We start from the raw sequence: 26,955 nt of genomic DNA, 5'->3' as shown, positions 1-26,955 counted from the left end.
CCAAGGAAATGTTACTTTGTCCTTCTAAATTTCACTCATTACAGATTAACCGATTCATAAATATATTGAACCCTTCATTGTGCCCATGATGTAAAAACTTTGGTTTTCATTGGTAAATAAAGTCATAAATATGAATATCTAGTGAAAGTTTTTAAATCTGACCATAAGGCTGAGAAACTTCTACTATGGGTTCTCTTCATGGTTGACACGTGGCCATGTTGGTTTGTTTTGTCTGGTTTAGTAACTATACTAGGCACATAAAGAAACTGTGCATACAAAAATTTAATATCTAAATTTATCAAACCTGTGTAGACACATAAGGATTTAAACTTAGAGATTAGTGACATGTATCCAACATGCATGCATGTGCCACGCTCCGTGACGTCAGTGGGTTCGTCCTTGAGATGTGCAATACTGTTGTTGCACGTTCATTCCGGGAAAGAGAAACAGAGCAAATGAATGCCACACAATACTGTCACTTTGAAAAGCTCAACCCTGCCCTTGCGATCGTTCAAAAAATTAAACAGCTATTGAAACGCATAGCATGCCAAGGCTCACGTCTGCACAACGTCATGAGGCCATTGGGATGGTCCGTGGGAGAATGTCTCAATGACAAGTGGCTGCACATTTCCACTGCCACTGGAACACCATTTCTGCACTGGTGAGACGCTACCAGAACACAAATGACATCATCGATCGGCCACGTTCTGGATGTCCACGTGTAACAACGCCAAGACAGGACAGATGGATAAGGGTGACCCATCTGCGCCACAGGTTTCAGACTGCAGTGATGACTGCCCGAACCATCCCAGGACTTCGCCGTATCCACCCCAACACAGTTCGACAACGTTTACGTCATCACGGGATCAGACCACGACGTCCCGCCATACGGCCTATCTTGACACAACGTCATCGACAAGCTCGCCGAATGTGGTGCCGAAATCATGTCCGCAGACCCTTGTTTTGGTGGAGAAATGTTGTTTTTACAGATGATTCCAGGTTTAACATTTCCCATAGTGATGGACGTCAACGTGCCTATAGACGCGTGGGAGAACGTTATGCACAGGACTGTGTCTTTGAAAGGAATCGCTTTGGTGGTGGTTCCGTGATGATTTGGGGTTGAATAACAGCACTCCAAAGAACTCCTTTGGTGATTGTTCAGGGCAACTTAACTGGTGTGGGCTACAGGGATCAGATTCTTCAACCTGTGGCAATTCCTTTTCTGCAACGTCATGGCCCTGGGTTAACATTCCAACAGGACAATGCCCGCCCTCATACGGCAAGGGTTGCTATGGATTTCTTGCAACACCACAACGTTGACTTACTGCCTTGGCCTGCAAATTCACCGGATCTCTCCCCGATAGAGCATGTTTGGGACGAGATGGATCGACGTCTCCGCCGTCTTCTTCATCCGCCAGATAACGTCCTTGACCTTGCAACAGAACTTGAGAGAATCTGGCGTGACATCCCACAAGCCTTCCTTGCACGTTTGATAGGCTCTATGCATCGTCGATGCACTGCTGTTCTCAATGCCGATGGTGGACATACCCGTTATTGAGCTTGTGACATGGTCATTTGACCCCTGTCCCGCTTGTGGACTCGTGACGTCATTGTGATTGACTTTTCAATTGAAATTCTCCCGACTTGTTATGGTCTCATGATCCCTCCATTAAAGTTTATATGTACCTTTGACATTGTTATCGTACTTATCAACTGGGATAATATTTTGACCATGCACAGTTTCTTTATGTGGCTAGTATATATTGTTCTGTTGTCAGTCATTTGTAGACATATACATGTTTAGTGCAGAATATAGGATGTCTTGAAAAGTTTGTATTGCATCTATTTCATCAAGACATGTACAGGGGGTGAAAATTTCTCCATCTCTGTGACGTGTGTCATTGTACCCTGAGGGTGTGGGATGTTGTTCATGACATCAATCATTGGTTTGTTTGGCTGGAGAATAATATTACTATTTTATTATATACTGTTATAATAGTATTTAAAGACTGCAACAATGGAAATTCATAGTTTTAATCCATTCATCCTTATAATTGCAACATAATTATCCCTTAAAAATGTCAAGTTAATGTTAGTCCTTAAGATCCTTATGCATTTTGCAATTTGACAAGGATGATAGGACTAGTGCCAATTTCTGTCGCTCAGACTGTGTGAAATAGATGGAATATTATAAAAAAGCAAAAAATATTTAGTTTTACTTTCTGTCTTCTCCATGATGACCTCTTATTCGCTTTTCTCTGTTCCAGGAACCAGAGGTCCTTGATCTGGACCTCTCCGATGATGAGGAGTTGGCCCAGGCCTTCGACATGCACTCTCTCATCATCTCCAGCCTGCAGCCCGAGGAGTCCGACCATGTGGCCTCCGCTGAGGAAGTCATCAGTGAGATCGACACCATGATGCAGGTGAGACACCTGTCTTAGAATGATAATAATAACTATAAACCACCCTTGTATATAGAGCACCAGATTCCATTCAAGAAACAAATAGGGATGACAGTACAGTATTTTTACCCTGATCAATGGATCAGAGTGTAGTCAATTTTCATTCTCAACTCCTTGGGGAGTGTACTACCCAAGTTGCCTGTGAGGCTCTAGCAGGTTGACAGTCACATTATCATCTCATACTACTGAGTACCCATTCAGTGCTGGGTGAACAGTCAGAAATTGCTGGTAACAAGGTTTCTGGGTCCCTTAGGTTAAGCACATCTAGGAACCCTTAAAATGTTTTATACTTCTTCACATTAGGGTTAAGACAAAGACCTCTTGAGTTTCTTGCTGAGTGTTAAGCCAACAAGCCATTTTTGTAACTTGCATTATTTTCATTAAAAGCAGCATATTCAGACTCATAAGATTATCCTCTTTCCTCCTACATTTGTATATATATTATTTCAGGTTTACCATTACTATTTTGAAATTTGTCATTGAACGTGGACTTCAAGCTTAATGAAGTATTCCGTTTTGGTTGAGTTGGGATGTGTAGTGTTTCATTGATTCATTGTATGGTGCAATGGTAGACAACTTACCAAATTGAGCTGTGCGCATGTGTTTTGCTGAAGTGCTAACATCTACCACCAGTGAACTTTAGCTTTCAGTTGAAATACTGCTCAAGTTAATGTAAAGACCACTTATATGTCATTTTACGTCTGATTAATTTGCAAACTGAAATGCACAGGCCAAAATATGTCCAGACAGGAAGTATGATCCAAGCCTCAAAGTTTCTGTTTGACTTGAACCACTAGTCTAAAGCTCCAATGTAGTAAACATCCGTTGGTCTTCTAATTTTAAGTCAGCCCATTTGTTTGGAGCAAACAGAAACAGACGCACAAGTTTTGGGCTCAGACATGAATAATTATTAACTTGACTCATTTCTGATATGTCTGTAAAACATTCATGTATCAGTAACTCTTTTGAGAAATAATCAAAACATTTCCATTATGCCAGTTATCTTATTCTAAACCTACACAATGAGAGCTAGATGAGCTCCAAGAAAGCTGCTGGAGAAACATTATCCCTGCCCATTTAGGCATACCATTGTGTGATGTAGATTCCTGTCTGGCAGACAGAGCCAGCAGTGATTCCATGTCCAAGTGGTCTCTGATATATTACACTGCAGACATATCATCATTATTACATGGGGGAGGGTAAAGTGTAGACTAACGCTGAGTCTCTGAATATATATAATTTTGATAGTAACAAACAAGCCCTTTTAAATTGAAAAGGAGCCCCAGGGAGACCAGAGATTCAAGACCTGAGGAAATCGACACTTGCTTTATTTATGGCTTTCACACTGCAGATAGGGCTTGGCAGTATGGAAATAATGTGGTTCAGGGACTGTGAGACAGACTAGGTAAGGTGCTGCCTGGCGTTTAGGTTCAGACCTGCCTATCTTGGCATTCAAGTAATATCAGGTTGTCTGTGTGATAACTTGTACTGCAGTTTTCATTTCTGTATTAGTTCCTGTTGAATATTGTTTATGAATCTATTGTGGTTGTATGATTGGTTTGAGATGCTTGGATGGACAGCTGAAGAATTTTGTGGCTGTGAATTTGGCTGGATGAATATGTAGATTGTTAGGTTTTCCGTGATTACAGCAAACGGATTTAACTCAAGTTGCTGCTTTTGATTCTGTTGTTGTTACTGGTTCAGATATGTTCATGCTGTGTCAGGATTCCCAAATTGTGTATTGGGTTAAGATATATAGGTAGTAATCGTAACTTGGCTTACAAACCAGTTCATAGCATCATTTAGGTGTACCATGGTATCTTATTCTGCTGGACAAGTAAGAGTCCACCTCACAGTTGAAAGCTCACCTTTCAAATTTGCTAGAGATCTTGGTGAAGACCCACACCAGTCAGGGTAATTTAGTAAATGTTTCTGTATCAAGATTATATGTCTTATTCAAATTGCAATTTCAGTGTGGCTTCCTGATTCTGTTCACATTCTGTTCTGCACACGATCATCCTGATAATAGTTTAGAACTTAAATGTTAGTTGGTCATACAAAAGACCATGTTGAACAGCCTGAAAAATCCATCCGGCCAGTTCTTCTGGAAGGATGGTTAAACCCAGGCTGATTCGTCCATAAGGATGAACTGTCCAGGAGGAGGTTTAATAGTATACTCTGGGTTTTATTGCTCAAAAGGGTACAATCCATCTCTAGTTGTCTCCTCGGGAATATTGCTTATACTCACTCCAACCTACATGACTTTCATGACATGTAACTGCCAGTTTAGTTGTTAGAACGTCTGCCCATAGAGTGAATGGTCTGGAGATGATAAAAGATGGTACTGTTTGTTGAGTGCCTGGCACTCAGCATTAAGGTGATAAACGTGGGACTGGTCAGCTTGGAGACAGTATACTGTGTGAAGTGGTCATATTAAAACTGGCATGCTGTCTTCGTGGGCTAGCATACATGCACCATACAATGATAATAATGGACATTCATAAAGCGCTTGTATCTACGCACTTGTGCACGCTCAAAGTGCTAAGACATTATTACCCCGGTTAACCCAAGCTGCCTGTGAGGCTCTAGGTTAACAGTCATATGGCTTATCCCACCCGGTACCCATTCACTGCTGGGTGAACAGTGGCAATTTGGAAAAAACTCACTTGTCAAAGGTGAGACGACATGTGTGCTTCATTGTGGAGCAGGACTGAAGTCCTGGAAACTCTCAGGAGTCAAGCTGCTGAATACGGTCACCTGTCCAAGGACTGTCTGTGACCAACGTTGCTTAACTTCACCTGATTTGTGACCTGGGCTCTATGCACACCGCCTCATTCCCCTCACCTCAGTCAACGTGACCAATCTAAGCTTGGTGAACAGCAGAACACATCCTTGTCAGACTTTGTGGAAAGAGTCCTACGTGCATGAAACATTCAAATCCGATTTCCATCCTACACTAATTCTTCAAAGATATTACATATGGTTTTTTTGTCCGAAAACACATCACTATTAAACTAGATTAAATAGAAGCCATACTCATGGATTCAAAATTAGCCAAGCTGATCGATTGATATTTGCTGGCTTACCATGTACTTCCTGTAAATGTACAAAACAAAACGTGTAACATTATTATCATGAGATAATAGCTGTCCCCACAGACAGTTTCCATTAGTGAGATAACTAAATGATGATGGCTTATGTGAATGTGGGTAATTTACAGCCTACAATACATGATGGTGTAACATGCTGTTTTTATTGGGACCTGTCATGCCTTTACGACAGTCCATTGTTTCTCACTCAGTACAACCAGCAACAATCAATGGTGTCCGTAGCAGGTACTTGCTAATCGAATACACACATTTGTCATAAAATGTATTTTTTTTGCTATGGTTGTTTTGCCTGTAGTTCATCTCACTTTTGAGAAATTATGTTTGAGAAACCTGTCGGAAATTTGTTTCTGGTCTGTATTGTTTCTTACTGGACACAGCCAAGAACAATGAATGGTGTCAGTGGTAGTGAGTGAGTTTTACACCACCTTTTGGAATATTACAGCGAAATCACAGCGGGGACACTAGAAATGGGCTTCACACATTGTACCCATGTGGGGAATCGAACCCAGTCTTTGAGAAATTACTTTTGAGAAAACGGTTAGAAATCTGTATAATTTGCTTTGTTATTCAGTGTGAGAAAGACTGTATTTCAAATATGTGATATTTTGTGAATATGATTGTGTTTTATTCTGCCATAATGATTCATTGATGTATAACACAGTGAAGCAGGTAACGTGTCATTTAATATATCTGTAATGTGAATAGCGTTGCTATTTCCAATGAGCTGTCAATTCGATGTGGCAGCAGATGGCAGGCTTTGGTTACATACCATTAGTAGAAACTTAAAAACTTATTAGGGCTGTGGGGTAGTCTAGTGGTTAAAGTGTTTGCTTGTCATGCCGAAGGCCCGGGTTCAATTCCCCACATGGGCAGAATGTGTGAAGCCCATTTCCGGTGTCCCTGCCGTGAAATTGCAGGAATATTTCTAAAAGCAACATAAAATTAAACTCACTCACTCACTAAGAACTTACCCACAGTCAGGAAACTCCTATGTTGGAGGAAGACAATGTAATGTTGTAGGACCAGTGACCATCACAATGCCTGCAACCTAGATACCTTAGTGTTTGCCAGTAGATTGTTGTTGTGTCCTCAATCTATCTTACAATGTTCAGCATCTCAGCAATGTATGCTTCAGTCAGATGAAAGGCCTTTCTTGATATGATTAATTTTAGTTGCCTGTCCATCACTTTGACAAGGACACTAACTGATTTAATTATTTGTCCGTTTTCCTTTTACAAGAGGGTAAGGGTGAAAGGTAATATTAAAACATCTTATACCATCTGTGGAAGAAGTCTCAGCATTGACTCCTGCAGGAATGGTAATGAATATTACTTTAGGTTGCAATGACTGTTATTTCACCAGTGGTTTAATTGAAAAATTTCAAATAATTCTGTTTACAGATTTGACCAGCCAGCACCAAATGCTGTGATTTATGAAATTAAAGAAAAATATTTCTGATATATTTCTGCTTGCATAACCATTTTTTCTTTGTTGACTAATACATTAGTAAGCTTTATCAGTAAAATGCTAACGAAACTTTTCGAATGATATTGAAGCATTGATTTCTAGAAGCATGAAAATACCAAATGTCCCTTCAGCTTTAATTACAATTATTTCCCAACTGGTTTTTATCAAATGTCCTTTTTTTTACTGAAGACTTGTAGCAAAAATTAAGAGAAAGCCACTGCTATAGAGCTAGAACTGCCTTGATACATTGTTTCAAGGATCAGTTTCCGTTACATTTCATACTGTTGCATTGACATCGAATTCTGTGGAAGATGTTGTCAGTCCTTGCGTGATCTTTGTTGGACCAATATGTCATCATTATCAGTTATCAGTAACCTTCATTCAAACCATGTGCTCGGAGTACCCTGTAATTAGCACCAGCCAGGATACTCTGCTCACCTGGCAGGCAAATACCCAGCAATCTGGCTGACAAAGGGCCTTGGCTATTGATTACGCAGTTCCATTATCTAAAGGTTAAGCCTGCAATGTGAATGAACAGAAGGTCATGTTGATTGATAATGCTTCTGCCTCCAGAGATCAGACTTGCTCAATCCATAACAAAAACATATTATGATGTATTTTGTGTTAGATTTCTCGTCCACGTGGAAAGTCAGGAATCCTTGAACATTTCTATAATGTTAGTGTTATGGACATCAAGACAAAAGTGTAGTCCATATCACAAGACTAAATTCTATTGACACTGAGGACAAGGTCCCTGGCTGCAACGTTTTAGCACAGACTACATCCATGTTATTAGTGGTCTCCATCCTGTAAGATATATGAAGACTGAGATTCCAGCTCCTCCATGGCACTGTCTGTCGGAGATGTTTAGTCACAGGTGCTGTGTTTGGAGAACCCTGCATTAATTTGTATGATCTACATACTCATAATTACATTGTCTGTAGATGCCATGCATCTGTCTGCAATGGTTGTATTGTCTGGAGATGCTCTGCATTAGACTGTAACTGTCAGAGTGTCCAGAAATGCCTGAGTCAGTGTTATAGCAGCTGTTTTGTTCTGCAAGGAGCTGTATCAATCTGCTGGCATATTCAGAAGATTTGACCTTTGCAGACAGAAGCACATTCAAAGTTAATGGAGAAATGTCTGTGTGCTGATCATGGCTGTGGGAGTGGAAAGACTGAAATAAATTTTAATAATTTTCAATAAAAAAATTAGTTTTGGAAAAGTGAGTGCACACTGAAACACTCTGTCAAACCCATCTAATGTCAGGCTGGTGGTAAAGACCAGTGACAAATAAGAAGCCAATAGGATCTAATACCCCAAATACTTGGAACAGAAGTCATTTTCCTTTTGAAAGGAGAAAACAGTTTGTTCAGCTAAAGCTCCTTTTTGATGCAAGATAAGGGTTTTTAACAATAAGACTGTACATGTACATAATCTTCTTCCAATTTTATCATCTGTTGTATTTTGATATATTGCTGGTGGCAATTGACAGGAAGTACAGTAAGTCAAATTGATTTTTGTCTAGCTATGTGAAACATCTTCAAAGCACAACTTATCTTCATCAAATTATCTTTATCATACAACGTGGACCACCATAAATGATGTCATAATGCAATATGTATCACCAGAGCGATATCTTTTTTAACACTGACAAATACAACCTAAACATGTTTCAGGAACCTGACCTGGATGATGTGCCAATGGGCCTGGAGGGAGAGATCCCTGAGGATCTGAGCTACACCAAGCTGAAGGAGACACTTGCCAATCTTCCAGCATACCCTGAAGCAGGTCAGTGTCACTAAAGGGGAATAACTCTCCACATATGCTGGTTAATCAGACATGTGCTCTTAAGTGTTCTAATTTTATTGGAGGGTGACATCCATGTCCTTGGTCAGTGGTCAGTATTCTTTCTGATATACAGGAGTTTATCTTTACCTTTCAGAAGCTGATATTCATCCCTATGTGTGCAGAAAAGAACAGTAAAAATTTCAATTTCAATTCTGATTTTCCAAATTTGATATCAGCGTAAAAAAATCCAATGTGCAGCAATATTGCAATGTCTTTCTCAGTTTGGAATCCTCGATATATCCCTGGGTATCTGACATCTGTCGATGTGTTTGTGGTGTGAGTATAGATTGTTGTTAGACAACCCATTCACCCTGACTCTCTCGTCAACACAATAATTATTTGAACCATCTGAAATCCATCCATTCAGTACAGTCTATAATAGCTACAAGTTTAAAATTTAGAACTGTAAAAATCTAGTTGGTGACTGATTTAGATACAATACAGTGAATGTTAAATAAATATACTGTAATGCTAGTAGTTGTAGGTTATGGGGATATAATATACTGCCTTGAAAATGATTCAAAGCAAAGCCAACAAATTGTTTTGTGCAACAGATTATTGTATACTACTCACACTTTGCTAAGGATCACAAAAATTCACAATGTTACTAAAACGTACATTTGTATTTTGAAATTGTATCCATTTGAAACCGAATAAATAATAGTATGGTAACCCCTCTTTAGGCAAACAGCCACTTTAATCTAACCTTATGCGCTTGATACATGAGTAACCATACAAATGGTTTTCATGGCACCACTCAACCATTTTGCAAATCATGGAACAAGTCATTGACAAACATACAACACTTTAGAATACACAGTTCGCTCTACCACCATGTATAGTGTAATAGCACACTTTCGCTCTGAACTATTATAGTTAAAGGACGAGGATGCTTTGCATCCGAGTGCTTTAACGCTATAATAGTTCAGGGCTTAAAGTGTGCTTTATTACACTATACATGGTGGTAGAGCTTAACTGTATTTCTTTCTAAGATGCCAAATTTAATACTTTCTAAGGATAATTACAATTCATTTAAGGCAGAAAACAACCGATGGTGTCGGTGACCTAAATTAAGAATCCTCGTGACAGGGCTAAATGGCTGTTCTGTTCTATTGATGTGTCTGTGTCTCTGTGTGTCTGTGTAAGTGTGTGTCTTTTCATTCATAAAAAACAATTGAATTCATTCATTCTACAGATCACGTGGGGTAGCCTAATGGTTAAATATCTTCTCATGCGAAGACCCGGGTTTTAATTACATCTGTCAATGTGTGAAACCCATTTCTGGTGTATGAACGCCGGATGTTTCTACTGGAATATTGCTTTAGATCAGTAAGCCAGATGAAGCTGAGTAGTCAGTCAGTCAGTCATTCCAACTTAAATGCATTGTGGGAATGTAAACATTTCTAACGTTACCATGTCACTGAAAAATTGTGAGTCGAATTGAGACATTTTATATCCATCGAAAAAACATAAAATGCAATGTTTCCACCAGTGATGTTAGCTGCATGAAGCAGCTGCAAACCAAGAAACGGGATGCAACGGAGAGTAGTTTACTGTAGGAGGCGCATGAAGGCGATGACAACTGACATGCATCGTTGTGACGTAATGTAAAATGGTTCGATTATGAGGGGGCACACTAGAATGGCGCGAGTGACAAGATAACGTGTTACGTCATCAAAAACTATACCTTTATTGTCTGATAATGTAAAATGCTAGTTTAGAACTTCAATAGGGGTATGGGATCCACTAGAAATGACATACTGTGCAGTGACAATAAGCTGATATTTAAACCAAATTTGAACATCATAGTTTTCTTTTGACAGTGTGATCCTTAGCAAAGTGTGAATCCTAAAATATAAAATGAATTATTCTGTTCAGCACCATCAGATGTGTCTTGCTTCAGTCTCATCAGATGTGAGTCTCACATCAGAAGAAAACCTCCAGCTTAAATATCAAGTTCTGTGCATGGTTGTAGATAGGTATAGAGGACCACAGGAAGTAGGGCTGTATATACTGAAGAGAGAAACCAGCTGGCTGTGAATAAGATTTATGTCAGTGTCTAGCACTGGAGAGTTTCATTGAACCTTGTTACTCATCAGCAACATATTCCTGAAAATGTGGGTTAGTCAATATTTCCAGGAAATTCTATCCATATGTTTGAGACAGTAATCAGAATCCCTTCATCAGTGCATTCTTCCACAAGCAACCCAACACATGCTGTCGATTGATAGAGTCTGATAAGGGGATTAGTTAGGTATCTCTGTTTCTGAGCTGATTGCTGAGTTGGGGGACAGGAGGAGTTGGACACTCTGCTCTAGTGGGATGCTTCAGACCCCTAAGATCTGATGGTTGCAGTATTAATAGTTATCAGGGGGTATGGGTGACTTAGTTTTGTAAGACACTGTACTTTGATTGCAGAGTTACTTCCCTTTGTCATTGCAGTTATAGTCTGTTTGATTTCATTTGAGACCGATGAATTGCTCACTGACACAAAATCTAATAATTGCAACAAAACCAAATTTTGCACAGTTATATGAAATCAACAGACCAACTCTGATGAATTGTCTCATAATTTTGGACACTCAAATAAAAAAGTTGTTTAACAAACGATCATTATTGAATCCCTCAACCTTTGCTTTCCGTTGTGCTGAGTTGAGACCCACATGATCCTATAATCGGTCCGAATTGAATTATTATGATCCTTGTTTTGTCAGCACTGTACTTCTGGGTCACACAAAAGTGGCACATTAATGCGTTCGCTCATCACACTGAAGATCCAGGCTCGATTCCCCACATGGATACAATGCGTGAAGCCCATTTCTGGTGTCCCCCGCCATGATATTAATGGAATATTGCTAAAAGAGACGTAAAACTCAACTCACTCACTCACTCACTACCCTGAGTATTCATGACACAACCTGATACAAAAGAAATGCTGAAAAAATCACTGACTTTCACGCTCCCCTCAACCTCCCACTCTCATTCATTCCCCTCTCCTTCCTTCCCTCTCTCATTCACTCCCCTCTCCCTCCCTCCCTCCCACTCTCATTCACTCCCCTCTCCCTCCCTCTATCCCTCCCTCACCTACTCATTTACAAGAGTAGGGTTCCTGGGATCAAGGCCTACTTCACTCCCTGCTCTGACAATCACAGAAATGATCCTATGATGAGATTCCTGTATAGCAGCATCATGGTTGTCATGACATCCTTATGTAACATGGCTGATTGCTTGTCACTACGGGTCGATGGAGTAGCCTAGTGGTTAAAGCGTTGGCTCATCACACCAAAGGCCAGGTTCGATTTCCCACATGGGTACAATGTTTGAAGCCCATTTCTGGTGTCCTCCGCTGTGAAATTGCTGGAATATTGCTAAAAGCGGTGTAAAACTAAAACTCACTTGTCACTACGCCCTGATAATTAGGTTCAATGCTCATGTTTTTGCTCATGTCACTGGTTTCTAAGGTCCAGACAGGATTACATACAGGCTGGATTATTGCTGACTATGTTAAAATCCACATGCATTCTTCCAGAACTTAGTGTGTCCTTGTGCAGGAATAGCAACTGTCTCTGTCCGTCTATTACACTGATCATCTGTGGAGTGGTAATAGATGTATTCTCAGTGGGAACTGTCAGATGTATTTGATTCTCAAGGATGAGAATATCTTAAAGTATATAAACCTGTCCTGTTATTGAATTAGCAAAGGGTCCTTGTCTTAACCCTTATGTTTAATGTTTATGGTTTAGGAGGTACCAAGATTCAAATTCTAAAGGGGGAAACCTGAACAAAGTTTAAGATTTTGCTGCCTGTTGATTTTATTGCCTGTAACTGTTACACCTGGCTTTCATTTTAATACATTTTAGTGGAATTTCCACTTTCATCTTCAAACTTTGATAAAAAATATTAAATTCCAATCAATAATTGCTCCCCTTATAATTTTAAAGTCCCTAAAATTGTCTTAAATATGTCAAAGGTCAAGTGTAAAATCAGTATATTCACAAAGACTGTTTTGCCTTAATCATGTAATATGGATTTAGCAGTCTTCCAGTCACTGCGGGGATTCCCCAAACAGAGTAGACACAGTATACCTTAATGGGGAGATATCGGACCTTTCAACTATTCAGGCCAACACCTGAACCACTGAGCTACCCAGACACCTCGCTTTTCAACCAACCCGATTGAGCTAATAGAAATACTTTTTTATTGACAGATTTTCAGTTTGTTTCCACCAATCAGGTTTCAACACAGAACTGATCCCAACATTCTTTTCAGTATATTTTATTTTTAATGCTATTATCGAATAATATTCAAATTGAAGTGAGTTTACAAGAAAAAAGACATTTTACTAAATGCGGAATTGAGACTGTTGTCTAGAGTCCTAGACTGCTATTCAGTTTTACAGTCTCCCATAGGTTTAGATCTGTCCTCATGCATGATGTAGTCGATCAATATGAACGATACAAAATCTCTTAGTATGTACGGTTGAAATGCAAAGAAATGAGGTATAAAGGCTTTGTACCGTATGAAAATGAATGTTTGAAATTAGCATTTGATACATTTCATTGGGTGGCACCTTTATTCAAAAGAAATAGAATGAATATCGATCTTGACAAAAGTGGATTTAGTATTTGTTGAATTAGCCCATGACGTTATGGATTTATGTCAGTCCAACTTGAGCTTGAAATATCTGTTTGTGAAGTTGAACTATTTGAAAGTTTGCTCAGGCAGAAGAAGAAATCCACTATGACAGTTTTGAAGCTATTGCAGTTGTCAATTACGCCTGCCATGTTCTCTTTCATTCCTTGTTCCTTCGGGGTTCCTTGTGACAAAAATGTCAATTTGCATCATTGGAAAATCTTTTCAGCACAAACTCTATGAAAAACATTTGGATATGCTGCAGTGTAACAAATTATCTGAACTTTTAAAATCTTCTGATAGTTTGCAGCCTTTAGCAATCTCTACAAGAACCACCTTTGCCCAAATCTTTTTTTGTAATTAAATTGATGAATTGAAGAATGAAGATGTTAAAGTATGAATTTCGCTTCACAGAAAGGATATGGCATATTGCACTTCCAAGATATTGATGTAATTTGAATTTGCGGTCACATAACATAGTGTTTGCATGATGCACTTGTTTAATGAATGTGTGGTGGCCATGCTTGTGGGGTTTTTTCTGATCGGACTGTATTTCATTTAGGTTTGTCCATATTTAAACATTTGGTGGTATAAATGGCCAAGCCTTCTCTGATGCTACAATTTGTTGTAATTGTTTGTTCAAATCCTGATTTGCCCAATTAATGGTTCCAGGTCTGTGCTCCTGGATTTTACCAAAGTGGCCCTCACTACCTCACTCAAGGCATCACTCACTACCTCACTCAAGGCATCACTCACTACCTCACTCAAGGCATCACTCACCACCTAAATCAAGGCATCACTCCTCCTCACTCAAGGCATCACTCACTACCTCACTCAAGGCATCACTCACTGCCTCACTCAAGGCATCACTCACTCAAGGCTCACTCACTGCCTCAGGCATCACTCACTGCCTCACTCAAGGCATCACTCACTACCTCACTCAAGGCATCACTCACTACCCTCACTCAAGGCATCACTCACTACCTCACTCAAGGCATCACTCACTGCCTCACTCAAGGCATCACTCACTGCCTCACTCAAGGCATCACTCACTGCACCTCACTCAAGGCATCACTCACTACCTCACTCAAGGCATCACTCACTCACTCAAGGCATCACTCACTACCTCACTCAAGGCATCACTCACTACCTCACTCAAGGCATCACTCACCACCTCACTCAAGGCATCACTCACTGCCTCACTCAAGGCATCACTCACTACCTCACTCAAGGCATCACTCACTGCCTCACTCAAGGCATCACTCTACTGCCTCACTCACTCAAGGCATCACTCACTACCTCACTCAAGGCATCACTCACTCACCTCACTCAAGGCATCACTCACATCACTCACTCCTCAGGCATCACTCACTCACCTCACTCAAGGCATCACTCTCCTCAAGGCATCACTCACCACCTCACTCATCACTCACATCACTCACTCACCTCACTCAAGGCATCACTCACTACCTCACTCAAGGCATCACTCACCACCTCACTCAAGGCATCACTCACTACCTCACTCAAGGCATCACCCACCACCTCACTCAAGGCATCACCCACCACCTCACTCAAGGCATCACTCACCACCTCACTTAAGGCATCACAAGGCATCACCCACCACCTCACTCAAGGCATCACTCACTACCTCACTCAAGGCATCACTCACCACCTCACTCAAGGCATCACTCACTGCCTCACTTAAGGCATCACTCACTACCTCACTCAAGGCATCACCCACTACCTCACTCAAGGCATCAATCACTACCAAACAACCTACCACACTACCTCACTCACTACCTAACTCACTCACTTACTCACTACCTCACAGCCACTGATACTACTACAATATCCCCTCTCGACAGAAGACATGCAAATGAAGGACAGTAAAATCGGCAGTGCTTTTGAAAGAACATTGTAAATATTCATAGGCAAAGTACAATCAGTGTAATGCATTGTTTTATGGCATTGTTAGATCCAGTGGAAACAATGTCATAAATGTCAATTATTTACAGACCACTGGTAACAGGCACTGCAAACAGTTGGAAATACTGTTTATATTATCTAACTATGCAAGGAAGTAAATTGTGCATAAAAATAACAGTCATCATTTCAAATTATGCTGTTTTTATTCTTTGAAGCCTTTGTTTATGATCAAAGCAATGCTAGTCAGGTTGAAATATGCATGTAAGAAAGCACTGTGGAGCAAGGATTGCATGAAAACAGGAATTTCTGATGTGGCCTGATTCCACTGATGGTCTGTTCCTAGATTGCCAACAGACACACAAGAGTTGCAGAGTAAGTGAGCCAATCAATACCAAATCGACCACTGACGAGAGCTGAGCTCACAAGCACATCTGTAGCCTCAATTCCAACAAATATGGCCGAAAACCTGGAGCTTGGAAACGTCCAACACTGTTAGCCTTGTGAAATATGATAGATCTAATATAACTGATTTATCTCAATCAATAAAACTGGGGCCATTTGGTATGCCGAGTGGGATATTCTGTTACCATCATTGCTTATATGGAACCTAATACAGATTCAGTATCTAAATTAAGACCTGGAGGCAGCTGATGAAGGCTTGGAAACATCCATCATTGTATCATACTCCGTGTAAACCTTTCTCCTAGCTTCCTTCCCTCATATAAATACAGCATGAATGACAGGGGAATTAAATAATGTCTATTTTCGTCATCCACGGATATTTCATGTCATTCAAAAGTATCAGTTTAAGTCGCAAATGGAGGAATAAGTTTTTAAAGATTTTGATTAATCAGATCTTGACATAAATGATATTATATCTAGCCTTGAGATTTATATAATTGTGAATGGGATTAGTGACTGGTCATTTTCTGAAATAGTGGATGTGGGTGTTGGTCATGGATTAAGGGGAAAAGGGGGTTATCGCAACTATGGCAGGCAGTGAAAACAATGACAGTTCTATATTTGTCAAAATAGGGAGTCTTTTAAAATGTTGCATATATTTGGAGGAGGATGAACTGGGGAGGGAGGATTATGATAAAGACGTAAGACCACCAGCCTCTGCTCCCCCTGCATTGAATCACTAGTCCCTCAGACTTACTAAATTACTGGTCACAACTAGGTATATTCCTGCCATGTTCATACAGCAGTGACATTTGTAGGGCAGTGGACTTTGTTTGCTGACCTTGGTTCAAATCTTCCTGTGGTTACCGATTTGGAAGCCAATTCTTGGTTTCTTCAGTCATGTTGTGGTTTCAAAACTGATTCACTTAATCAAATATTCCAGTTTAATTAAATTAAACATTGCAAGTAATTTTCAGCAAAGGTAGCAGTGAACACGAGCATAAAATCAATATCTGTGTAAACAAATCGCTTTCCTGATTCCTCCATTTATTGGGCATTAGAAGAGATGTTTACTCGCCAGAGTATCTTCAAGTTGAGCTGGTGTTCTTGACCACAAATGCTCCCTTCTTAAGCTGTCATCAGACATTCCTTTCAAGGAGCAGTTTTGCCCCATGGGGATTCCAGTTAAAAATTGGTTGTAGGAGGCAACTAAATGAAGAGGGTGGTCAGGCTCATTACTTTGGTTGATGCCTTTGTCAATGTATTGGGAAGCATGGATCCTTGCTCACAACATGAATCACATGATCATCTAGTCCAGACTTAATTATTTAAAGGCCATTGTCAAATAGCCAGAATAAACAAAAACCAACAATGATGAAAGAGACATTTAACTCATTATCATGTTTGACATTTTGTGGAAATACAGTACAACTACGTTTTGGCGAACATGCTGAAACTGAAGTGATGTAACAAACTGTTATTTTTATACCCTTGACACTTGCTGTATATGTCAGTTGAAATACTTACAGCAAACTATGGTTATAGAGAACTAAATAGAGTGGTCGCTTTGGGTTCACTTTAACACTAGCTAACTGTATCTGGTCCAGATGTTAACTTTAAAACTGTTGTCATATTTAGCATTTAACACCTTTTGATCACCCAAGATCTATCAAGGTATCCGTAGCAGGTAACGTAGAGTGCTATTAAGGATAACGTACATAATAGTCATTACTGACTGACTGACTGACTGAGTTTGGTTTTACGCCGCTTTTAGCAATATTCCAGCAACATCAAGGCGGGGGACACCAGAAATGGGCTTTACAAAATTACTAATGTTATGGCTTTGTTAAATTGACTTGTAGGGACAGTGGTGTAGCCTAGTGGTTAAAGCGTCCGATCGTCACGCTGAAGACCCAGGTTCGATTCCCCACATTTCTGATGTCCCCTGCCATGATATTGCTGGAATTTTGCTAAAAGTCATACTCACGGACTAAAATGACTTGTATTTCACTGACCAGTTTGAGCTATATAGCATTGTTTTCCAGATTGACTGGCACTTTGTTTGAAATCCTAGAATCATCCTTGATGTTTGCTACATACTGAAACCTGGGACACTATGCCCTTATATTTGACTTGAATATGATCTTTAAAGGTCACATGCAACCAAAACATCAAACATAATTAAAACACAATTATCACTTATTCATGACATATAATATATATTGCTGATTATGAAAAAAACATATTAACAAAATTATAAACGTACAATCGCAAATCAAAAGTGCAATATTTTGTACTTGGGTTTACTTTCCAAGAAACGAAGCAGTCGGGATACCAAACCCAGTCAGAGCGGGTGGGTGTGCACTCAAGTGTAACGGCTGGTTCATTTGCAGATGCCCTCACGGCTCATTGTGTGTATATATAGAGATACTGGGTTTTGTAAATACATGCTCATTTTTGTGTATAACATTTTGCAATCAACAGACATCATAACATGTCATGTGTACAAGTATCACACCTGCCTGTCTGTGTAATTACATAATGTGACAGAGACCGAACTCGGGCCATAAATCAATGCGTTTTGTTTATAGTGTATAGCCTGATAGGTGTTAAGTTCAAATTGTATGTGGTCAGTGATCAAAGTTGTGTATTGAATATTGTCATTAGCAGACAGGCAGGCAGACACATAGGTGTCAATATAAAACAGACATTGAGTTTTGTCTGTGACAACGACATATCTATATCACAGTTAGAAATTCTGTCAACTCTAAATAATGACATTGCTTTTAAGTATCGAACTGAGAAAGTGACTCGGTAAGAAGAATGTGTGGTGAAATAGACAAATGAAATTATATAAACAGTTAAATCGGTAATCTACTGTCATAACATATAAAAAGCTTGCGCCTGTGAAATATCAACAAAACATTAGAAAAATAGCTCACACCAAAGCCTTCACCGAGTATTCACCGGACAGCCCGCTTCCAAGCTGCGCAAACCTATTTCACTGCGCATGTGCTATGAGCATAGCCCAGCTGTTGAAACCACTTTTCCCCAAGCTGGGAGAAAATTAGTGAATCATTTGAACTACGATTTCGCGTGTGTTTTTTCATCGCGATATTTTTTAACTTTATAAGTTGAATTTGCATTTTTGATGATTTGTTTCGGTGAGTCCATACCGAAAGGTATCAGAATCTGCTAAGTTGTGTTTTACGTTGCATGTGACCTTTAACCTTAACGCCCGTATCATGTGCATAGTTTGATGAGAGGCATTGGGTACCCTAATGGTTAAAGTGTTTGCTCATTCGTGCAAGACCTGGGTATTGCCGTGATAGTGCTGGAATATTGTTTAAAGAAGCGTAAAACCCAACTGACTGACTTGCTGACTTACACACTCATAATTTGATGAAAACTTTCCCCACTGATCAATTTTATGGGCATCTTGGGGCAATGGATATGTTTTACTGTTATCAGTAAACATCAACTGTCCAAGGTTTGACAGGTGTACGAGTCTTGGTGACCGGACAAAATCCACCCGGACAAAATCCACCCCAAAATTGCCACCCCGGACAAAATCCACCTCTTCTTAACAAAAAAATGGACAAAATCCACCCTTCTCAAATTGCTATTGTTAAAAGTTTTAGTGTGTCCTGATCTTTGATCAAGTTGTTCTCAAGGATTTTTCGTAGGGTGGAATTTATTAGGGGTGGATTTTGTCCGGGGTGGATTTGTCCGGGTGGATTTTGTCCTAGGTTGCAATTTTGGGGTGGATTTAGTCCGGGTGGATTTTGTCCAGGTGGATTTTGTCCAGATGACACCACTTGACATTTCCTGAACAGTGCATTACACACACATCTAATACAAGAGATTCCAAGACATCAGATGTCAAAAGGGTGATCCGAAATCATGGGAATTTTAATGGTTTGCATGAAAACATTTCTACAATGGAATTTTACTTGAATCAGACATAGATCAAGGGAGATAATTGAGTCTCGTGGCTGTTCTGACCTTCAACACATCCATGCAATGCAAGAAGAATCTCTGATATAATGTGTTCAGTTGACAGGTGGCGGTACCTGTCAAGTACTGGTAATTGGGAGTCAAACAGGAAGCTGCTCAGCTAAGGTTAATTCAGCCAAATGCTGTCATTGTTGGCATTGCTGAGTTCACCAAAAACTAGGACTGACTGACTAAAATATATGGTTATATGGAAAAGTTGGAATCAACTTGAAAGGAGTTGCACTGGTTGAGATAATGTTTCACTGCTAGGAATGAACGTGCAAAAAGGTGTGGTCTTTGGTTGTTCTGATGATGCTACCCTATACAGGTGTCTGAAGGCTGTTTCTCATTGACTGGAACATTTGGAACATTACCAGAAAGTTACTTACAATTAGTTAGATACTCATGCCGACTCTACAGTGTGTTCTGTGTTAGCAGTCCTGCAGATTGTTGCATTTACATGAAACTCATCACATGAGACTTTGGTTGTGTATGGGGTTTTTCCTTTTTGTCCTTTTTGGGTATTACCTTTGATTAAACATTCTATGAACACCTACATGTCAACTTGGGGTGAAATGTCCCAAGTACTCATATGCTGTCTGGAGTGAAGATTGGTTGGCTGTAACACACTAACAGACCATTTCCAGCTAGTCCACAGATAATTTTGGACTAATTTATTTGTTTAAAATAATAATATTTGAGTCTAAACAACTACATCTTTTTGAGTTTCTCTTGGCTAATACACACAAGTGGCCTTGTCTACCCATGAACTGTGTCTCGACTTGCTGATTTCGTTTTGCTCTGTTAGTTTGTCCTGACAACAGCAGTGATCAGTATTCATTCACTCACTTGTATCTAGCTTGTTTTGTTTGGTACATATGGTCAGTGAAAGTGGATGTTTTGCCATGTACCATGAACCATGACACTGAGCTTGTCCTCCTCTCCTGTCCACAGAGCTGAAGGGAATGAACAACACTGAGCTGCATGAAGTCCTGGCAGAGTATGAGCTGACCATCAAGGAGCTGAACGAGACATTAGTGCATGAGCTGGCCCTACGCGATGAGCTGGAATACGACAAGGAGCTGAAGAACCAGTTCATCTCCCTTCTTCTCACTATCCAGAAGAAGAGACGCGAGGGCAACGTGGAGAAGAAAAAGAAGAAGAAGTGCAGTGCAAACAACAATGAAAATTCCACCAGTCCAGGATCGGTGAGTTTTAGAGCAGGGCTTGCATCTGTTACTTGGGGAGGATCCTGGATGGAATAGTCCTGAATCATGTCAGTCCAGGATCGGTATGTTTTAGAGCAGGGCTTGCATCTCTTCCTGGGGGAGGATCCTAGATGGAATAGTCCTGAATCATGTCAGTCCAGGATCGGTAAGTTTTAGAGCAGGGCTTGCATCTGTTACTGGGGGAGGATCCTGGATGGAATAGTCCTGAATCATGTCAGTCCAGGATCGGTAAGTTTTAGAGCAGGGCTTGCATCCGTTACTGGGGGAGGATCCTGGATGGAATAGTCCTGAATCAGGACAGTCCAGGATCGTTGAGTTTTAGAGCAGGGCTTGCGTCTGTTCCTGGGGGAGGATCCTAGATGGAATAGTCCTGAATCAGGACACTCCAGGATCAGTCAGCTGCTTGAGTTAGTTTCTGTGGGAATATCCATAGTCAGACTCATCCAGGGTCAGTGAGTTTTAGGATATGCAGTGTAGGAAACAAGTTTGAAAAATAGCCAGCCCGAATGTGATAATTTGTCTATATAAATGGCAATGCCAGCCCACACCAAAAGTTACCAGGTAACGTGCTATCGGATGGGCCTTATTTCATAGCCTGGGATATGGCTTGAGTTTGTTGCCCTAGAAGGGTTCTGGTTCAGGATATGCTGGAAAAGGATCCTCATGGCGTATACCATCAACAGTTCTGTTTCCTGATCTTTGTTTAAGTACCAGTCACACTTATTGTTATTCTTCATCTGTCAGCCCCATTTCCATGCTCTGTGATAAACACCATGCACACATATTGTAGTGCTTTATGGGAGATATGCATCACTGTGATTGGATGGTTATCCCGGTGTGGGAGATGTGTTTGTGATGTGTTGACTTATGTTGTTGCAGTACCTGACCACTGTGATCCCGTACCACCTACACCAGGGAAATATGGAATATGTGTTACTGTGATTGGATGATTGTCCCGGTGTGGGAGATGTGTTTGTGATGTGTTGATGTATAATGTTGCAGTACCTGACCACTGTGATCCCGTACCACCTACACCAGGGAAATATGGGATATGTGTTACTGTGATTGGATGATTGTCCCGGTGTGGGAGATATGTTTGTGATGTGTTGACTTATGTTGTTGCAGTACCTGACCACTGTGATCCCGTACCACCTACACCAGGGGCCGCCATCCTCAGAGCAGCTCCAGATCTATATCAAAAGTAAGTACAGTGCATCTGTCTGCTGGTAAACTATGTCTTCTTTGTTGTAAAGGCTATACCCAGCAATATTCCAGCTATATCACAGCATTCCTGTTTGGAAGACACAGTGGTCTTGTTTCTATTCTCACGAAAATGGAGACTTGTACAACGGACAACCAAAATGTTGAAGCTGAACAGAAGTAAGATGGAAGTCATACTTCTAGGACCAAACAAAGACTGCAGAATGTGGATGTTTCTGACATTCAAGTCTGTGCAATCAAAGTCCCATGCTCAAAATCTGTGAAGGACTTGGTACTGTATTTACAGTCAGAACTCACCATGGACAGACGAGCATCTGAACTTTGTAGAGTCTGAGGCTTCTATCTTTAAAGCATACGAATCTGTCATCTCCTTACTCACGACACTGCAGCGACTCTCGACAGGTCCTTCATCCAATCTCACCTGGATTATTGTTAAAGTCCCCTTGCCAAAACAACACCAGCGAACATCAGTCGCTTGCAAAAAATCCGGAACAAAGCTGCCTGTATCTTGACTGAGGCTTCACATTCAACTGACAAGAACAAGTTCTCCCAATCATTACATTGGCTACCTGTTCATGCACAGGTTGATTTTAATATCCTATTCCTGGCTTATCAGTGTGTAAATGAATATACACCAGAATACTTATGTGAACTCCTGTCACAGTATCAACCAGCTTGATGTCTGTGGTTCAGCTCAAAGAACATCCTGGATGTTCTTTGATGAAGACATTTGGTATCCGTTCATTGAGTGTGAAAGCTGCAGTAAAATGGAATGAAATTACAGATACCCCCAAACACTCTGAATCACTGCACACTTTCAGAGCCCAACTGAAGACATATCTTGTTAAAAAATGTCTGCGATTTTGTTTCTGTAAGCGCTATGATCATGCCTTGATGTGTAAAGTACTATATAAATGGAACTAATATTACCATTAAGATACTTCCTTGACTGATTGACTGACTGAGTTTGGTTTTACGCCGCTTTTAGCAATATTCCAGCAACATCACGGCGGGGGACACCAGAAATGGGCTTCACACATTGTGCCCATGTGGGGATTCGGGTCCGGGTCTTCGGCGTGACGAGCCAACGCTTTAAGAGAAAATTTTCACTTATTAGACAACATCAGTTAATTAACTTTTATGTTCAAAAGCATGTGACAAATGATTCATTAATATGATGGCATTTTTGGTATGTCAATGTGATTGGTATGCTTGAAAATGGTGGATCAGCACCACTGCTTCTCTCCTATGGAAGAATGTATGAATCATGTTGAACAACCTCACAGAAATGATTTCAGAGATAACGACAACTTTGTATTTTATCATGTTCCCTCTCTAATGTCAGGGTTTTACACAGACTTTTAAAAATGGAAGTCATGGTGACTCACAAAATTTATTTTTGGGAGTCATTTTCAATATTTCTTTATGTTAATCATTCTCAGTATGTAATGGTGTATGTCACACCACCAAATGAAACTACAGCATTGTTCAATTCAAACAGTCAGGATTACTGTCTCCTCTGAGTTCTCTGGAACAAACTGACAGCTCTGTAAAAGTCAAACTATCAGCGAACAATATCTTATTTTGCTTATCAAATCGATTTTGTTGAACTGAATTGTGAGGGCCACCCATAAAACTTGCCTCAAGCTTGACTCGTATGATAATATTTTGAGAGTCGTTTACAAAATTGTTGCGTCAAATACGCAGGAATCACGCGTCATGTAAAATCCCTGAATGTAATTCTGTATTATTGTGTTTGTTGTTACAGTTTTACAGGCCATCAATGAAGACAGCCAGACAGTTCCAACCCTGCTGACTGACTACATCCTCAAAGGTATTACATCCAGTAAACATAGCAAAGTCTTTATAATAGCTGAACCATTTGTATGTGAATCTCTGTAAACTGTTCCTGGAAGGTAAGCTCATTATCCAAATTATTGTTGGGTGTCAGATGAAGAAAATGGAGAGTAGTTCTTGGTGACCCAGTCTGTTTGTAAGCATTGTCTGGGTTACTGTGGATTTGTGGATTACTTGTCTGGGGCAATATATCACTTATCAAGCCGCTGTGATACAGTTGTTATATTCCTGGTTGCAGTCCATATGTGTTTTTAGGCTGTGTCTATGGGTCCCCATCAGCCATGTTGGTCATAAGAGGTGATTCAAAGGTACAGGTCTGATGGGGTACACTGTTACTCAGTATATCGATCAGTGGATTGTCTGACTTAATCTTGTTTATTTACACATCATATTGCTGCTGATATTGCTGAATATAGCTGTGATATTGCTGAATATCAGTGGATTGTCTGACTTAATCTTGTTTATTTACACATCATATTACTGAATATTGCTGTGATATTGCTGAATATAGCTGCGATATAGCTGTGATATTGCTGAATATAGCTGTGATATTGCTGAATATTGCTGAATATAGCTGCGATATTGCTGAATATTGCTGGATATGTTTGTCGACAAATTCAATATGCTGATTGCAGCATAAGACCCCATACACTACTGGCTCCATTTTGTTGGACCCATTTCTGGTTTCCTGTGCCATGACATTTCATAACACCCTTATGTATTGATATGATCCCTGAAACATACTATGGAATTGTGAGAACTCATTTCTTTCTATCGTAAACTGAAACATGTTTCCATATTATCGCTCACTATGTAGCAATACAATAATTATTTGCCTTACACGAGTCTAAGATGGAAGGGACGTAACTCTTACAACAAAGAAGTTGTCTATCCATAAAATTGTTCCACTTCATCATACCAGCTTCTAAATGCCACTTACGGAAACAAAGTATGGCTTGTGTATGAGTGTACCAAAAGGTGTGAGTCCAGGAATATGGCAACATTTCCAGAAGATTTCAGTGTTATCACATGACTTATTGTTAGCTGAACTGACTTTACCAAACAGAATTTTAAAAGATTGTCTCTTCGGACAAATGGCTAAATGCATTGATTGGTATCCTGCTTTGTACTGTGTTGTGTGATGCAGTGATTAATCTCCTGTTTCGTTTCTTTGCAGTACTTTGCCCGACATAATAAGATATAGTCTGCCACTTGAGGGCGTTGGTCATAATATTCTGCCACGATCCCGCTGAAATATCGACAAGATGCTGTCATCATTGCAACAACAAGCTATCACTGCAGACGTCAAATACAGCTTGTAGTATTACCAGAGGTAGCACCCACTTTACCCAGTGTTCACTTCTGCCAAGTTTACTGATATGTTATTGGTAATCTCTGAACCGTGTGAAACTACTAGTATGGTTAAGAGGAGATATATGACAAGGGGATTGGTTTTAAACCAGTTTTCATGCTATTTGAAAGGGCAAGAAAACAATGGGTTTTCTTACTAATATCGACATTTGTTAACAAGTGTCACGAAAACTCTCTCGCTTAGCCTTCAGCAGTCAGTCAGTAAGTAAGGAATGAAATAAAGTCAAATTTTTAGACTGATTGGATCTTGGCTTCAGAAGAAACAAAGCAGTCATTGAATTCCAAATGTTATTGAAGTGGGTATTATCTCTGTCATAGCTAGTATTGATCAGTGTCAGAGCTGTGCCTCTGGCTTTAACTTCATATTCAGCACTGTACATTTAAGCAAATCATTTCTGTGGACTATGTTACTGCTACGGTTATCTGACAGTGGTGTTGTTTATATCACATGAAATGTACAAGTTACTCGCATATGTCAGTATCAAGCGAGTGATTTCTTTTTTCCACATAGCTTTAACAGCTTCTGAAAGTTGGCGAGTGTTGTGTGAATCAGTAATCGAGTTCTGTGGTATGCTTGACGATATTTATCATTGATACAGTATGAAACTCTTGAATGGAGTTTACAGTGTTCTATCATGAAGGGCAATTATAATGATACAGGTTATATAGAGGGACATATGAAGTAGCTGGCTTCAGGAGTAGTTTTCCTGGATTTACAATTTACCCTTTGTGTGTCCAGTTTAATATATAAGCATTTTGCTGGCATGTTAGTGTGAATTTTCACTTCATTGATAGCTCACTATGGGCACATGTGCAAATAATATATACTGTGAACTGTACATTTCTGCTTTGTTTTATAAAGCTTTTTGTGCCAGTTGTGAATATTTCTGCAATATTTCCTATATAGGCACAACTGTGGCTGTGCGTTGTTGTTTACACATATCAGTGTGAAGTAGTCACATATTTATATCTTTTTAATATCTGTATGAGCATGGAAATCTTCTTGGTAGGTGCTTTCTGTTCTACTCAAAATAAATTACACCAACAATTAGGTGTTTGCAATACCCATCAGCAATGACTGGTTATCTTTACTAAGAAAGTGTAAACCCAAACATAATATATGTTACATTTGACCACTTTCTAAATTGCATTGTGTAATCATAGATTTCGGCAGTGGGAGCCGTGCCAATTTACAGATTTAATTTAATTTTAATTTACACTTATCAGAGGGGTACACAAAGTCTGCAGTCTAAACTACCAGTTATCCGACTTCCATTTTTGTGGAAGTCACGGTGGCTGAGCGGGTTAGGCGGCTGACTTTGTGTGCTGGCGATTAGGTGCCTGACTCTGAGGGTGTGGGTTCGAATCGACTCAACTCAACAAAAGTACTAGAATCTGTACTTTGCTAAGAAAGTGTAATCCCAAATATAA

At 39.9% G+C, this 26,955-nt stretch overlaps 1 protein-coding gene across 4 annotated transcripts in view; it reads left to right on the top strand.

Moving 5' to 3' along the window:
• The window catches only part of LOC124255319 (fasciculation and elongation protein zeta-2-like), a 71,384-nt gene extending 45,662 nt beyond the window's left edge, over positions 1-25,722 (top strand). For all 4 annotated transcript variants that reach the window (XM_046689205.1, XM_046689208.1, XM_046689209.1 and 1 more), the window contains exons 3-8: positions 2,268-2,423; positions 8,719-8,830; positions 20,801-21,054; positions 22,201-22,276; positions 24,065-24,130; positions 25,331-25,722. In XM_046689205.1, coding sequence (XP_046545161.1) covers positions 2,268-2,423; positions 8,719-8,830; positions 20,801-21,054; positions 22,201-22,276; positions 24,065-24,130; positions 25,331-25,347 — 681 coding nt within the window. In that variant the 3' untranslated portion in view covers positions 25,348-25,722. The remainder of the gene's footprint in view (positions 1-2,267; positions 2,424-8,718; positions 8,831-20,800; positions 21,055-22,200; positions 22,277-24,064; positions 24,131-25,330) is intronic.
• The last annotated feature ends 1,233 nt before the right edge of the window (positions 25,723-26,955 follow it).

Source organism: Haliotis rubra, unplaced genomic scaffold (assembly GCF_003918875.1).
Source record: "Haliotis rubra isolate DU_JTF1 unplaced genomic scaffold, ASM391887v1 Scf6, whole genome shotgun sequence".
Lineage (NCBI taxonomy): Eukaryota > Metazoa > Mollusca > Gastropoda > Lepetellida > Haliotidae > Haliotis > Haliotis rubra.
Note: the sequence above shows the minus strand (reverse complement) of the source record. Positions and strands in the feature narration are given on the sequence as shown.